Source organism: Pelobates fuscus, chromosome 12 (genome assembly GCF_036172605.1).
Source record: "Pelobates fuscus isolate aPelFus1 chromosome 12, aPelFus1.pri, whole genome shotgun sequence".
NCBI lineage: Eukaryota > Metazoa > Chordata > Amphibia > Anura > Pelobatidae > Pelobates > Pelobates fuscus.
In genome coordinates this window covers 34,413,372-34,428,855 of record NC_086328.1, presented here as the reverse complement: position 1 = coordinate 34,428,855, position 15,484 = coordinate 34,413,372, and the positions used below count along the sequence as shown (strand labels likewise).

The 15,484-nt window shown below is 40.9% G+C and overlaps 1 protein-coding gene across 1 annotated transcript in view; it reads right to left on the bottom strand.

Annotated features, from left to right (window-relative positions):
* Positions 1–4,031: 4,031 nt before the first annotated feature.
* Positions 4,032–15,484, bottom strand: part of LOC134578593 (polycystin-1-like protein 2) — a 124,528-nt gene continuing 113,075 nt past the window's right edge. The window contains exons 38-43 of the mRNA XM_063437561.1: positions 15,154–15,281; positions 13,388–13,548; positions 6,281–6,491; positions 5,678–5,779; positions 5,465–5,596; positions 4,032–4,345 (exon numbers count right to left, since the gene is read on the bottom strand). Of these exons, the coding sequence (XP_063293631.1) occupies positions 4,208–4,345; positions 5,465–5,596; positions 5,678–5,779; positions 6,281–6,491; positions 13,388–13,548; positions 15,154–15,281 (872 nt within the window). The 3' untranslated portion in view covers positions 4,032–4,207. The remainder of the gene's footprint in view (positions 4,346–5,464; positions 5,597–5,677; positions 5,780–6,280; positions 6,492–13,387; positions 13,549–15,153; positions 15,282–15,484) is intronic.

Here is a 15,484-nt window from a genome sequence, read left to right as displayed (position 1 = left end):
TTAATACAGAGTAATAACTAACCATGTAATAACTACTAACTAACCATGTAATAAATACAGTGTAATAACTAACATGTGATCAATACAGTGTAAAAACTTACCATGTGATAACTAAATACAGTGTAATAACTAACCGTGTGATCAATACAGTGTAATAACTAACCATGTGATAACTAAATACAGTGTAATAACTAACCATGTAATAACTACTAACTAGCCATGTAATCAATACAGTGTAATAACTAATTAACCATGTGATAAATACATACAGTGTAATAACTAACCATGTGATAAATACATAGTGTAATAACTACTAACCATGTGATCAATGCAGTGTAATAACTAACTAACCATGTGATAACTACATACAGTGTTGATAACTAACCATAAATACAGTGTAATAACTAACCATGTGATAAATACATACAGTGTAATAACTAACTAACCATGTGATAAATACATACAGTGTAATAACTAACTAACCATATGATAACTAAATACAGTGTAATAACTAACTAACCATGTGATAAATACAGTGTAATAACTAACCATGTGATAACTAAATACAGTGTAATAACTAACTAACCATGTGATAAATACAGTGTAATAACTAACCATGTGATAACTAAATACAGTGTAATAACTAACTAACCATGTGATAAATACAGTGTAATAACTAACCATGTAATAACTAAATACAGTGTAATAACTAACTAACCATGTGATAAATACAGTGTATAACTAACCATGTGATAACTATATACAGTGTAATAACTAACTAACCATGTAATAAATACAGAGTAATAACTAACCATGTAATAACTACTAACTAACCATGTAATAGATACAGTGTAATAACTAACTAACCGTGTGATCAATACAGTGTAATAACTAACCATGTGATAACTAAATAAAGTGTAATAACTAACCATGTAATAACTACTAACTAACCATGTGATAAATACAGTGTAATAACTAACCATGTGATAACTAAATACAGTGTAATAACTAACCATGTGATAAATACAGTGTAATAACTAACTAACCATGTGATCAATACAGTGTAATAACTAACCATGTGATAACTAAATACAGTGTAATAACTAGCTAACCATGTAATAACTACTAACTAACCATGTGATAAATACAGTGTAATAACTAACCATGTAATAACTAAATACAGTGTAATAACTAACCATGTAATAACTACTAACTAACCATGTGATAAATACAGTGTATAACTAACCATGTGATAACTATATACAGGGTAATAACTAACTAACCATGTAATAAATACAGAGTAATAACTAACCATGTAATAACTACTAACTAACCATGTAATAAATACAGTGTAATAACTAACTAACCGTGTGATCAATACAGTGTAATAACTAACCATGTGATAACTAAATAAAGTGTAATAACTAACCATGTAATAACTACTAACTAACCATGTGATAAATACAGTGTAATAACTAACCATGTGATAACTAAATACAGTGTAATAACTAACTAACCATGTGATAAATACAGTGTAATAACTAACCATGTGATAACTAATACAGTGTAATAACTAACCATGTGATAACTAAATACAGTGTAATAACTAACTAACCATGTGATCAATACAGTGTAATAACTAACCATGTGATAACTAAATACAGTGTAATAACTAGCTAACCGTGTAATAACTACTAACTAACCATGTGATAAATACAGTGTAATAACTAACCATGTAATAACTAAATACAGTGTAATAACTAACCATGTAATAACTACTAACTAACCATGTGATAAATACAGTGTAATAACTAACTAACCATGTGATAACTAAATACAGTGTAATAACTAACCATGTAATAAATACAGTGTAATAACTAACCATGTGATAACTATATACAGTGTTATAACTAACCATGTGATCAATACAGTGTAATAACTAACCATGTGATAACTAAATACAGTGTAATAACGAACCATGTGATCAATACAGTGTAATAACTAACAATGTAATAACTAAATACAGTGTAATAACTAACCATGTGATAACTAAATGCAGTGTAATAACTACTAACAAACCATGTGATAACTACAGTGTAATAACTAACCATGTGATAACTAAATACAGTGTAATAACGAACCATGTGATAAATACAGTGTAATAACTAACCATGTAATAACTAAATACAGTGTAATAACTAACCATGTGATAACTAAATACAGTGTAATAGCAACTAACAAACTAACTAACCATGTAATAACTAAATACAGTGTAATAACTAACCATGTGATAACTAAATACAGTGTAATAGCAACTAACAAACTAACTAACCATGTGATAACTAAATACAGTGTAGGAGAAAAATATAGTGCTTCCAATAAGAAATGTGTTGGACTGCTAAGTTTGAGTTTATATATTATTACCCACCTAGAGTCCTGGTGAATTGGTAGAATCTGCAGATATTACAGACCAAGAACTTCTTCTGCGCCCCCCCCCCCTCCCCCCACACACTCAAACATTGGGGGAAGGCACCCTGAAGCGCTTGACTGATTTTGAGAAACACTTTTGAGAAAGCCTACACTTAGGTGAAACGCGTTAGGTGTACTAAAAAGGTTTTTTTTTTATTGGACCTGAATTGACCTGATTTGGTTTTCTAATACATTTCGAAATGTTATACCCCTGCAAAACAGCTAAAAGCAAAAAAAAATCTGCAAGGCTAAGCACTACAGCCCAATCCTAAATTGGCACTACCCTTGTTGGTTCTTCTGCTATGAAAAAAATCATTTGAATAGTCAATTTAACAATTTAAGCACCATAGAACTATAGCTCGTGGTTGTGGTTATGGTCCTATTAGGGCAGGCTATAGGGGCCATCGCCGATTTGCTTTCAAGCTGTTTCCAATCAGTCAGCGTATTTCTGGTGTTTGAATGTGATGAAAATTATATTGCTAAGGCAGGGGCCCACGACAGTTGTATCACAGGTGCAATTTTGTTTTCAACAGTTTAATAAAGAACCAGAGAATTTGATTTTACTACAGTGAGTTTTTACTGGACATATAGCTACTGAATTTGCTCGTTTTTTTATTTTTTTCAATAATAGCTGCATCTTAACTTCTTAATTTAGCAATTACAAGAAGTTTCTTGCAAAAGTTTAGTAAGCAGGGGGCGGAGCCAGCTGCCTCACTAGTCGGACGCACGCAGTAGGAGCTCCAGGGAGATCGGCTGGAAAGTAGCGATTACTGACATTAATAACCTGCAGTCAGTGGCCAGATTGCGGACTTACCTGCTCCGCAGCCGATGGGGAATGGCTCAAAAAAACTTTTACAGCTTTTATTGGAACGTTCCTGCACCAGCCTGCTAGGCCCACACCAACAAAGATGGTGGCAGCGGCCTCTACCTCGGCCTCCTCGCATGAGGAAAGTCTGTCGGAACAGCTATCCACCTTTTCAAAGGTACCAACTGTCACCCAGGAGCCCCCTGTGGGGGGAGACTCTGCCCCCTCGACTAAGGCAAATGTTAAGGCCCTACTCTATGAAATACGGGCAATGTTCCAAGCAGACGTGGCAGGGGTGAGGGAGGAGGCTTGTCACCGTAGAGAATGACATGGGCACAACGAAAGTGGCACAAACAGCCACAGATGCTGCCCTCAGCACACTACAAAAGAGCAACGCTGACATGTTCAATCGTGTGGCTAACCTGGAAGACAAGATTAAGGCGAGAAATGTGAGAATCAGGGGGGTCCCTGAGACCATAACCACTGAAGAACTGCCTCATTTTATTTGATGACTCCTCCCCACATTGATGCCCCCAGTCTTATAAAGTCTTTTATTAAAAGAAATACAAATAAGTAATAGAAAAAGAAAAAAGAAATTGGTGATGTCTGTCAAAAAGCTCCTGAATTAGGTTAGTGTAAAATTAAAATTGTTTTTTAATGTACGCTATATGGGAACTACATGAAGTTATCAAAACCTTCAGTTATTCTCTGAAACTGCCCCCCCCATTTTTCTTAATAAGAAGGCAACTGAACCATGTTGTGATGCATTATTTAATCAGTACCTTGCAAAAGTGAGCACTATCACATTTAATAAATATATTTCCATGTCAGTCAATTCCTTATACCTGTAACAGAAAAACCGTAACATACAATGTTACAACAATACAGCTAATCAATTTTTCTAAGAATACATAATATTTCTCCTAGGCTTTTTCAGTTGTCCTGGCCACCGGCAGAGGCCTTCAAAGCACTCTCTCCTTTATCCGTTTCTTCCTTTTTATGTCGAAAAAGTCCGAAAAAACTGCAGATTTTCATCAGCATGAGGTCAACAATTTCCTCTTCGTCTGAGGCCTATAAAAATTCAAGCAATGTTATTAAAGTGAAATATGCACCGCAGGAGAAAAATAAATACAAAAGAAAACAGATCGGCACTTGTAATGTGCACACCCAAGGTTCTATTACACAGAGTCCATAATCTGTCAGGGTATACAAAATGACTAAACAAATCACTCAGCACCAACTGAATGACAATTAAATGTTGCAGGATGCACTTGTACACCCAGGAGTGCTTCTTTTATCCGTACTGAGATTTTTCATTCCCTGTGTTGTTGTAAAAAGTTGAGGATGTGAGGGATCTCTTTAAAATTGTCCCATGAAGGGGATAGACCTAAGCAGTGGACCAAAACAGCCACTAGAGGGGCTTCTTCTGCACAGACTTGATACGCCCATAGGAAAGCATTGAGTACAATGGTTTCCTATGGGAAAGCTGGAATGCGTGTGCGGCACTCACCATGCGTGTGCGGCACTCACCATGCATGCGCATTATGTCCTTAATGCTTTTCTGTGAGGAGCATTGGATTGGATCAGCATGGAGGAAGCCATGCTCCCTCTGTGATACCAAGGGAAGCAGAGAGGGGAGCGGCACTTAGGGAGCCTCATTGCTAAAAATAGGGATGTCAATTCTTTATTTTCCATTTTTTTTTTCCATTTTTTTCCACGGGGTGAAACCTCTGTAGATCTAGGGACAGGGACATTACAGAATTAGGAATACAAGTATGCATTCCTAACGCTACAGTTCCTTTAAAGTCAGTGGCTTTACCTAGATTATTAATTGGCCAATGCTCAGCTTCAGACTTATTGAATCAAATGTAGCTGAAAGGCAGCCAGTAACAGGTTCGAAATTCCCGGGAAACCACCTAAACAATAGGTACTCTTAATCCCTCTGAGCCCATAAGCAGCTGCCTTGCTTACCATAAACCCACAAAGTTAGCACAGTTTTGATATCACTACATTTTATGTTGTGTTTTTAATATTGTCCATTAGTGAAACAAAGAGACAGTGGCAACAAGCAAGTTATGGAGTTAAATTGGGAAATTGTGGGGCAAGTCGGGAATGCCCTGTGCATCGATATCTGTATTATAATCTAATGGCTTCGTACCGTGGCACACATTATTGGCACTGTAATTTTACCTGGTGATGTTTCTGCTCTTCGGTAAACGCTACCAGTATAACAGATATGAAGAGATTCATTACAACGAATGTCATGAAAATGATGCACGATCCAACTAGGAAGGAGCCCAAAATAGGATTATAATCCAAGACCTGACACAAGAAAATAGAAGAAGAATTTAGTAACTGGACACATATTCCGGTGCCCAACCCCGAACCAACGGTCACATATACCTCCTCATAGTTGAAGATCCCCAACTGAAGGCTGACCATGGTTTTTGCTGAATCGAACAACGTTTTGTAGGACTTAAGCTTCCAACCAAATATCACATTGCACTAGAATTAGAGGATAAAACGTATTTTGAAACCACATGGATATGTGGATATCCAGACATAAAGATGGCCGTGATTACAGCATAGAAGCCTTTTTGTGTCTTTTTTCTTTTTCTGATCTGGGGACTGTTTGCCATTCACGTATGTTTCAATTAAAATTTACTAAGTAAACTTGCCACAATTTAATTAGTTTAAACCAGAATAAATAATGATTGAAAAGGCTTTTCAAATTATTTATCTACAAACATTCCCATAGATTTTAATGCTGACTTCTGTAGCTAAATCATTTTTCAAAGTTTGTTCTAACATAATAGAATCATTTCTGATTCCGTTTCAAATAAATTAAATCAAGGCCTTAATTTCTTAATGTTGGTTGTAACTACCCATCTTCTTTCATCGATAAAGCAGCACTTGATACCACCATTTTGTTTTCATGTTTGTAGTTAAACAACACTTTAAGAATTCACAAGACAAGTAAAAAAAACAAACAACAGAACTACTTACAGCTACAGAATAGGCCAGGAACATTATGACAATAACTATAATAAATCCAGATATGTCGCCCCAGGCTCTCTGTAGCGTTGCCGTGATCATGTTCAATTTGGGATTGAGTCGGAGAAGATGCCACAACTTAATGGTTGACAACAGCACCAAGAAAGCAATCAGGTACCCCAGGGCTGCATCCGTTACAGCCGTTTCATTAAAACTTACAAACCTTAAATGAAAAACAAAACAAAAAGGATCAGGATGACAAAAAAAAAGGGGGGAAATTTATAGATATGCTGTGACTTTTATGGGTTTTTCTCTGATTAGAAAATTAGTGTTTTTGGAACATGAAATTACAAAACTAAATCCACTTTAGAAAATAATTATAATATAAGATCTTAATATAGAAAGAGTTCTGAATTTGAACACAGATAACGCGTTTCTAAAAGTTTTATCTGCCAATTCCACATATTAAAATCATTGATCACTTCCGAGGTAGGAGACTTGATATAGTTTTGTTCATAATGTATGTAAAATAATTACTATGGAAATTCCATGTCCCCCCCCCCCCCCCCCCCCCCAATATCATACAATCTCTTAAAAATATATTAAAATATTGATTTATATATGCATTATTGGTTTTGTTTTGTAGGGAGAAGTTAACACTGAGGCATTTTAAGGAGCTCTATCGCCTTCTGGTTTCTTTGATTTTCTTGCAAAGACCCACGGTGGTGACATTACCACATTGGGGTGTAGTGGCATCAGTGCTGTACTCTTGCACATGTATGAGAGTAAAACCCTAGCACCTATGGAGGATTCTGCGGGAGCCTCCATAGATATTGTCTTGCGTTGAGCGAGACCATAGCCTTTTCCCTTTAGCCATTTTTAGCGACGACAGGAGGAAGTGACAAAAGTTTACGGTGGTATTTACTAGAGGATTTACCATAAGACTGAGTAGTCCCTACTTTGTCTTATGGTAACTCTTAAATATTCTTTATGAGCCTTTCATCTAGATTCTATCTTTGTGAAATGTGTGCGCACGCGTGCGTGCGTGTGTGTGTTGTGTGTCTTGTTCGGTTGCATTACATAGAAGAGAATATTTCAAAACCAAGTAATTGCCTACTCCGACATATCTGACAACTTCAAGCACACTACTTTTGAATATTTCTGCTCTGTCCAATTATACTGTTTAGCCTCTGTCTCAACAGTAAAACAGGCAGAGACATCCCTCCTTACACTCTATGAACACACTTGACTCTCAAATCTCAATGCAAAAAGGCCAAATCTCAATATTATGTACATCTCTGGTTGCACATGCCGCTCACATTTCATTATCCTATATCAGGGGTAAGCATCCTTTGGCAGTCTAGATATTCTGCATGTGAGGGGGTGGCAGAGTTTGATATCTCTGGAATGTAGCAACAAGTATAAGAATGACAATGTTTCAACTGGCACGGTTGTATTTTTCAAGACAAAACCCGATGGAGCATCTCGCGTACCCTTGTGGCAGCATAGCCACCAGGGCCGGATTAAGAGCACACTGGGCCTGGTGCTGACAATTATGATGGGCCTAATTACGGAATTTTATCAACCAAAAACACTAAATCAGTCATACCTCCCAAGCGTCATGTATCTGATGGAGATGGTGCTGGAGGGAAACTCAAAGGATGCAGCTATACGAAAACACATACTCTATGCTAATCTCTCTCTCTAATTTATGCTTTCATCTTTCAAGTAAATCCATAACCCCTAACAGCAGTGTCCAGTGAAGCAGGAAGTCAATGGGCGGGGTAAAAGGGTGGGCCACTGGTGCGAATCACGTGACCAGACCTGCCAAAAAACATCTTCACCTGTGCCTCTTAACCTCCCTTTTGTGTTTCTTATCCCGTCTTTAAATATCTGTGTCTCCTATCTCTCCTCTTTGTATGACTCTTACATCCTCCCACATTTTGTGTGTCTTACTCCTCCCAGACCCTATGTGTGACTCCTTTTCTCCCAGCCCCTTTGTGTCTTTTACTCTTCCCAGCTCCTTTGTGTGTGTCTCTTTCCTTCTCAAGCCCCGCTGTGTGTTTTTCACATCCAGCCCCTCTCCCCGTCCCTTAATGGTCCCCTCCCTTCTCTGACCCTTACTGTTCCTATCCCCTCTCTCCTCCTTTCCCTGTCCCTTAGTGTTCCTCTCCCCTCCCCCCTCTGTTCCCTGTCGTTTAGTGTTCCTCTCCCCCTCCCTCCTTTTCCTGTGCCTCAGGGTATCTCTCCCCTCCTCTCCCTGTCCCTTGGTGCGCCACCCACCCCGATAGTGGTCCCCTCCCCTTCCTGGTGTGCCTCCTACCTTTCTTGTAGCGTGGCTGAGCGGAGCGAATCCCGGTACAGTGAGCTTTTCCTGTCAGTCCTGCCAGGAACAGGAAACAGAAGTTCCTGTACCACGGTACACTCCGCTTGGCCACGCTACAGTCAGGGGTGTATAAACACTGACAGTCACACACACTCAATCACAAACACAGACGTATCTGACAGCCAGACTCACTTATCTGACACACTCATTCATTGACAGACACTCACACGCACACTGACAGACACACAAATACTGACAGACTCATTGACAATCACACACACACTCACAGACACACACACGAACTCACAGACACACATACTCACATGCACACACACACACTGACAGACACACATACTCACACACAAACTCACAGACACACAAACTCCCAGACACACACACAGTAATAAATAATGTACATTTTATTTAAATTTCCCACCCAGCCTCCCTACCTGGTGGTCCAGTGGGGCTGCTGGGAGGCGTCCTGCTGAACTGGATTGCGAGGGAGCTCTGATCTCTCTGACCTGCTCCCTCGCAGGCTGTTTTCTGATCCCGCGGTATCAGCAAAAGGCGCGCGAGGGAGCAGGTCAGAGAGATCAGAGCTCCCTCGCAATCCAGTTCAGCAGGACGCCGCGCCGGGGATCCAGGAGGTGACCTGGCAGGAGGGAGCACTTCCCTCCTGCCGGTCACTGGAATTTTGTGCCCCCAGAGCTGGTGCGCCCTAAGGCGGACGCCTGTGCCGCCTTATGGACGCGCCGGCCCTGGCTCTGCCCCTGATCTGCCTAGTTGACCGTATCAGCCAATCCTATGGGGAAGTATTGTAATTTGCTCAGACCACCACTTCTGATGATGTCAGCAGACATTCAGTTCAGATGCAGACCCAGCCGCATATTTTACTATACTTAGGGAGCCAAGAAGGGGCCAGGGTGGTGATTTTAACATAATAGGGTCAGAAATACATGATTGTGTTCCTGACCCTTTAGTGCTCCTTTAAGCAAGAGTATGTGAAGAGTTGTTAGGGTTGCCACCTTTCTTGAAAAAAAAATACCAGCCTTAATCATTTGTTTAATCACAAGGAGTGATTAAAAAATTCTGTAAAATCACCAACAAACTACTCAAGTTTGATTCTGCTGTATAGATGGATTGCTCCCAGTGTCTCAGTCTCGCAAGTCACCCAGTGTATCACAGTGTCAGTGTCCCCATGTCACCCAGTCTCCCAGTGTCCCCATGCCTCATGTCCCCATGTCACTAGGATACTGGGGACACAGTGAGACATGGGGACACTGAGAGTCGCAGGGACACTGAGAGACATGGGGACACAGAGACCCGGGGACACAGAGACATGGGGACACAGAGACATGGGGACACAGAGACATGGGGACACTGGGAGACATGGGGACACTGGGAGACATGGGGACACTGAGACATTTAGGGAAACTGGGAGAAATGGGGACACTGAGACACTAGGGACACAGACACTGGGAGACATGGGGACACTAGGACACTAGTGACACAGAGACATGGGAACACAGAGACTGGGAGACTAGGGGACACTGGGGGACTAGGGGACACTGGGAGACTAGGGGACACTGGCTGGGAGACAGACACTTGAGGATACTGGGACACTTGGGGACACTGGGAGACATAAGGACAGTTGTGGACATAGACATGGGGACCCTGGGACATATAGGGACACTGGGACACATGGGGACACTAGGCACACAGAGACATGGGGACACCGAGACACTAGCGACACTGGATGGGGGACATGGGGACACTGGGAGAAATGGGGACATAGTGTCTCCGTGTCCCAATGTCTCAGTGTCTCCCAATGTCCCTATGTCTCACAGCGTCCCCATGTGTCTCAGCATCCCCATGTGTCCCAGTGTCCCCTAGTGTCTCAGTGCCCCCATGTTTTCCAGTGTCCCCAAGTGTCTCAGTGTTTCCAGGTCTCCCAGTGTCTGTGTCCCCATGGGTCTCAGTGTGTCCTAGTGCCTGTGTTCCCATGTGTCCCCTAGTGTCTCAGTGTCCCCATATGTCCCCTAGTGTCTCAGTGTCCACCTGTGTCCCCTAGTGTCTCAGTGTCCACCTGTGTCCCCTAGTGTCTCAGTGTCCCCATGTGTCCCTGCTGCCTTTCCCCCCATCCCTCACTTACCTGAGCTGTAGAGCTGCTGTCTGGACTCTGTGCTGTGTTGCTGCTCCCCCACGGATCAGTGAGTAGTAGAGAGAGGCAGGGATATGCTGTAATTTCCTATCCCTGCCTCTCTCCACACACAGTGACCCCTACTGGACGGTGCTGGTATTGCAGAGTAATCTCCATTTATTCTGAGAAAAATACCTGCATTTGTATTGCCGATATTACTGCAATACTGGCATGGCCAGGCAGCCTCAAATACTGGCTGTGCCAGTAAAATACCAGTCAGGTTGCAAACCTAAGAGTAGTGTGTGTAAAAAAAAAAAAAAAAAAAAAATTTTTTTTTTTTTTTAAATGGGCCTATTCCATGGGCCTAGGCCTGGAGCTGCAGCTCCAGCAGCCCCTATGTTAATCCGGCCCTGATAGCCACCACAACAAGCTGCAGTGTTTATGGTTGTTGGAGTGTACCTTTTATTAATTCTATAATACTGTTTCAGATCATATAAAAACTTAGTTAGAAACCAAAAATGGCTTGATAGTGATTAGCAGAATTACTTTCCTGTGACTACTTACTGTAAATAAACAAACATCTATGAAACCTAGGTAACCAGGCCATTCCAGTCCCTCTACTCTTTAAAATGATTCCTCTGTCTCAAGGCGACGGTGTAGTTGGCATCATTCCAAACAAATACAGTAGAACACCGTGCATGCTGGGAACATTCTTTACATTCAGACAGTGGTCTCTGTCACCATGTACGAGTCGTATCCATATGTCCTCTCTGAGCATTGTGTCAAATGGAAACTTGAGGATTGCGTTTTTTAAATGCTTCAAAGTCTTTGAAAGTCTTTGCCTGACAGTGCTTGCAGTAGGAGCAGCCCGTGACATTTGGAGACCATTTTAAGCATTTAAAAAAAAAAGGATCTTTATATACAAAATCTGATCGTTGCTAAAATTAAGCCCAGTTTTTCTGCAGAAACAGCATACAACTCACGTTTACCCTCAATGCTTCTACATCCAGTATAGCACAGGAAACTCATTCCACCTGATGGCCTCATATATTACCATTGCGCATGTTCTGCAGCTAAAGTGTTTCAAGCAAAGGAATTTGTTTTGGTTGAAGAAAAAAAGCTGACTGTGATATGAGATACTTCAATTACAGAGCACAATCAATCACCCTATTTAGCAATACATTCACTTTGAAATGCACACTTAAGGTTTAGACTTTTAATAGAGAGCAATGTTTATAAGAAGACGTATCATTGCAGCTTAAAATGCAGTGTGTACTGTAATTCAGTCCTTAGATGTTGGGGGATCATCAGGGTAACCCCTTGCCCCTTGTAAACACTAGAAATGCTATAGGCTATAAATCGTGAAAGATGCACACAGGACTGCATACAGCATCTTGAAGGTGGATACCACCAACCTTTCCCAGGCCTAGCAGAGTCACTTAGAAACGACTGGCAATGTAACAACGCTTCATTTCAGCATCGCTCAAACTCACTCGGCATTTACAACTTGCTATAAGCCCAATAAACCCTCTTAATACACATTCTTGGATATTTTTTATCTCTCTCTCCTCCCCACGCCCCTTCCTCTCTTACTTTAAATCAGTCTTTATGTTATCTTTTAATAAAGTTAAATGTGAGTCTAATGTTATAACTATTACTATTATTATTAATATTGCCATTTATATAGCGCCAACAGATTCCGTAGCGCTTTACAATATTATAAGAGGGGGGATTTAACAATTATAAGAAAACTTACAGGAACGATAGATTGAAGAGGACCCTGCTAATACGAGCTTACAGTCTATAGGAGGTGTGGTGTAAAACACAGTAGTACAGGAGATAGCAATCTAACAAGGTGGGAGTGAAGCAGAGCTGGAGGAGAGAGTAAAGTGCTGCCCTTTAGGAGAGCGCAAGAGACAGGTATATAAGGGATAGGTTACTCTGGGAGGCTGTAAGCTTTCCTGAAGAGATGGGTTTTAAGGCCCTTCTTAAATGATTGAAGACTTGGGGAGAGTCTGGTGGCGGTAGGCAGGCTGTTCCATAGGATGGGAGCCACCTGCGAGAAGTCCCGCAAGCGTGAGTTGGCCGTACGTGTGCGAGCAGTGGACAGGAGAAGGTCATGTGAAGAGCAGAGAGACCGAAAAGGAGCATACCTATGGATCTGTGAAGAGATATAAGAGGGGCTAGAATTGTTCAATGCTTTTTAGGTGTCGATTAGTACTTTGAATTGACTCCTATAGGATACATTGGCTAATGTAAGGACTGACAGAGGAGTGAGGTGTGAAAGGAGTGACTGGAGAGGAAAATCAGCCTGGCAGCAGCATTTATTACAAACTGTAGCGGGGCAATACGGCTATACCGTAACTATACCGTTCTGTATTACTTGTTCTCCTGTTTAAACCTTAACATTTAGATTATCTAGATTATGATAAATCTGTTTATTTTGATAAATTGAAACCAGTGGACTTTGTGTTTGGAGCTCTACTATACTCTATATTGAGTACTGCCCTCTGTAGGGTGAGGAGGTTGCTCAATATTAAGCCAAGTTATGCTATTCCTTGGTCATCGCTGAGTTAAAACCAGACAACTATTTTTGTAGTTATTGGGTTGAGAATAGAAGCCTCACAAACATAAAGACATGTTGGGTATTTACTCGTTTTTGTGTTTCTGATAATAGCTGATGTCCTTTGAGCCAAGGATTGTCCTTTTCACGAACACTGAGAGAGCGCTCCAGCTAATAATGATTATCGCCAACTCCAGCAGGTTCCACTTACTCCGGAAATAGCCCCACTTCTGTTCCTTCATGAGTTTACCCTTCAATAAAATAGTAAAAGAAGAACAATCAGAGAGATGTCAATATCAGGGGTGTTGTGAGCTTCTAGAAACACCTGGGGCTTGTGCCCAAAAGAAAACTTGATAACCCCTACCCTTACAGAGACGTGGGGATGTCATTACATATCACTGTCTTTCGATGTCGATACCCATGAACAGCATGTTACTGATACTCTCCATGATCTCAATGACAGTATAGCGAGGACCAAACATGATGCATGGCATGTATTCCAGGTGACCCTGCCATGCTACCTACCTGATAGAGGTGTGTGCCTTAAAGTTATATTCTCCAGCACCCTCTCCCAAAAGTTACCTGGGGGCAACACTCTCTCCTACTTAGTAGCCTAGTGGAGCACTAGACTAGTAATCTTTCGTCTTATATCAAGTAGTTACTTTGAGTAAAAATTAAAAAAAACAGAACCACTAATATCTTCCTTCCCTTCTATTACCTTTCGAGATCGAGGGCTGAATAGTCAAGCATGCAGGGATTCCTCCCCCAAAGCCCCATCGCTAGCAACGATTAAGGACAATAATAATAATAATGAATAATAATGTATAATAATAAACATGTATTCCTGATACTATAGTGTTAACATGAATACATAGGCCCCCGGCCTCAGGTCCCCCTCTCTATACTTTAAAAAGTTGATTTGACTCACCTTTTTTGCAGTGCCTCAGCTGGCGCCTCTGTGGCTGAAATTATCAGATTTGACAATCTCCGCCAATCCAGTACTTTCCCGTAGGAATGCATTGGGAGGTTATTGCGTATGCGCAGCAAAATGCTGCGCCAATCAGCACCTTCTCATAGAGATGCATTGAATCAATGCATGTCTGTAGGGAACATCCAGCGCCTCCATGCAAGGCGTGGAAATGCTGAAAATCAGGTCTAGTGAGTTCCATTTGATGTGTTACTAGGCAGTCATATATACACGGCTTTTTCTCTGAAAAGGCAGTGTTTCCATTGAAAAGCCTGCAGAGACAGGCTACAGACACCAGAACAACTACATTAAGCTGCAGTGGTTCTGGTGGCTAAAATGTCCCTTTAATAATCTACTGTGGTTTATTCAATGAGATTTTCAGGATCCAACACTTCGTCAGTGCATAGTCTGTGCACAAAGGTTCCTTCATTGACTGAGAGCACTCAGCTGATGTTCTCAGCCAACGAACAGATGGCAGGATCACAATCTGGTTTCAGGAGCTCTGCGGAAGTCGCATGCCATTCAACTGCAATGTAAGGAATCTTGTTAACCAGTGGCACCCAGGTTCAAAGCAAATTATTGCAAAATGATTCACGCCCATACAGGAAACATAGGTAGCGGTTGTGATGCTCGGTGTAACCCTTTGAACCATTTTGGTGACAGTCTATATTATGTGTTCTTATTTCTATTTTTTCCACATGTGCCTAATCAATTTGGAGAGATCATTGTGTATCAACATATAATTACATACTGTGTGTTTATGTTGGGTGATGTACATGCAGCTTTTTATGTTCTGCCCAATGCATATGTTTCAGAGGCCTGTGGAACAATTTGGAGGACCTTTGGTTACAGCTAGCAATCCTCAGACTAGTAGCTTTGACAGTCTTACCTGCACCACCATGTAGTAAATAATGAACAGGTAAAAAATAACTTCAGCAGCAACAACGAAGATATGTAAGCCGTTCGTGAATGGATAGAGACGAATGCTCTGAAGTTCACTGTGAGTAAAGAACGCACCTAAAGAAAGAGAAAGGTTGGATCTGTACAGAGTGTTTCTATAATACAGCCTATTGACACATACTGAGCAATTCTACTAGAATATTGTATAGATCAAATTTGATTTTCTATCATTCAAGATTATCTTGTATTATCACGGCAGGTACTCTTTGAGCAAAGAACTCAGTGACTGGTCCAACCAGTTCTGTTTCCCACCAACCCAC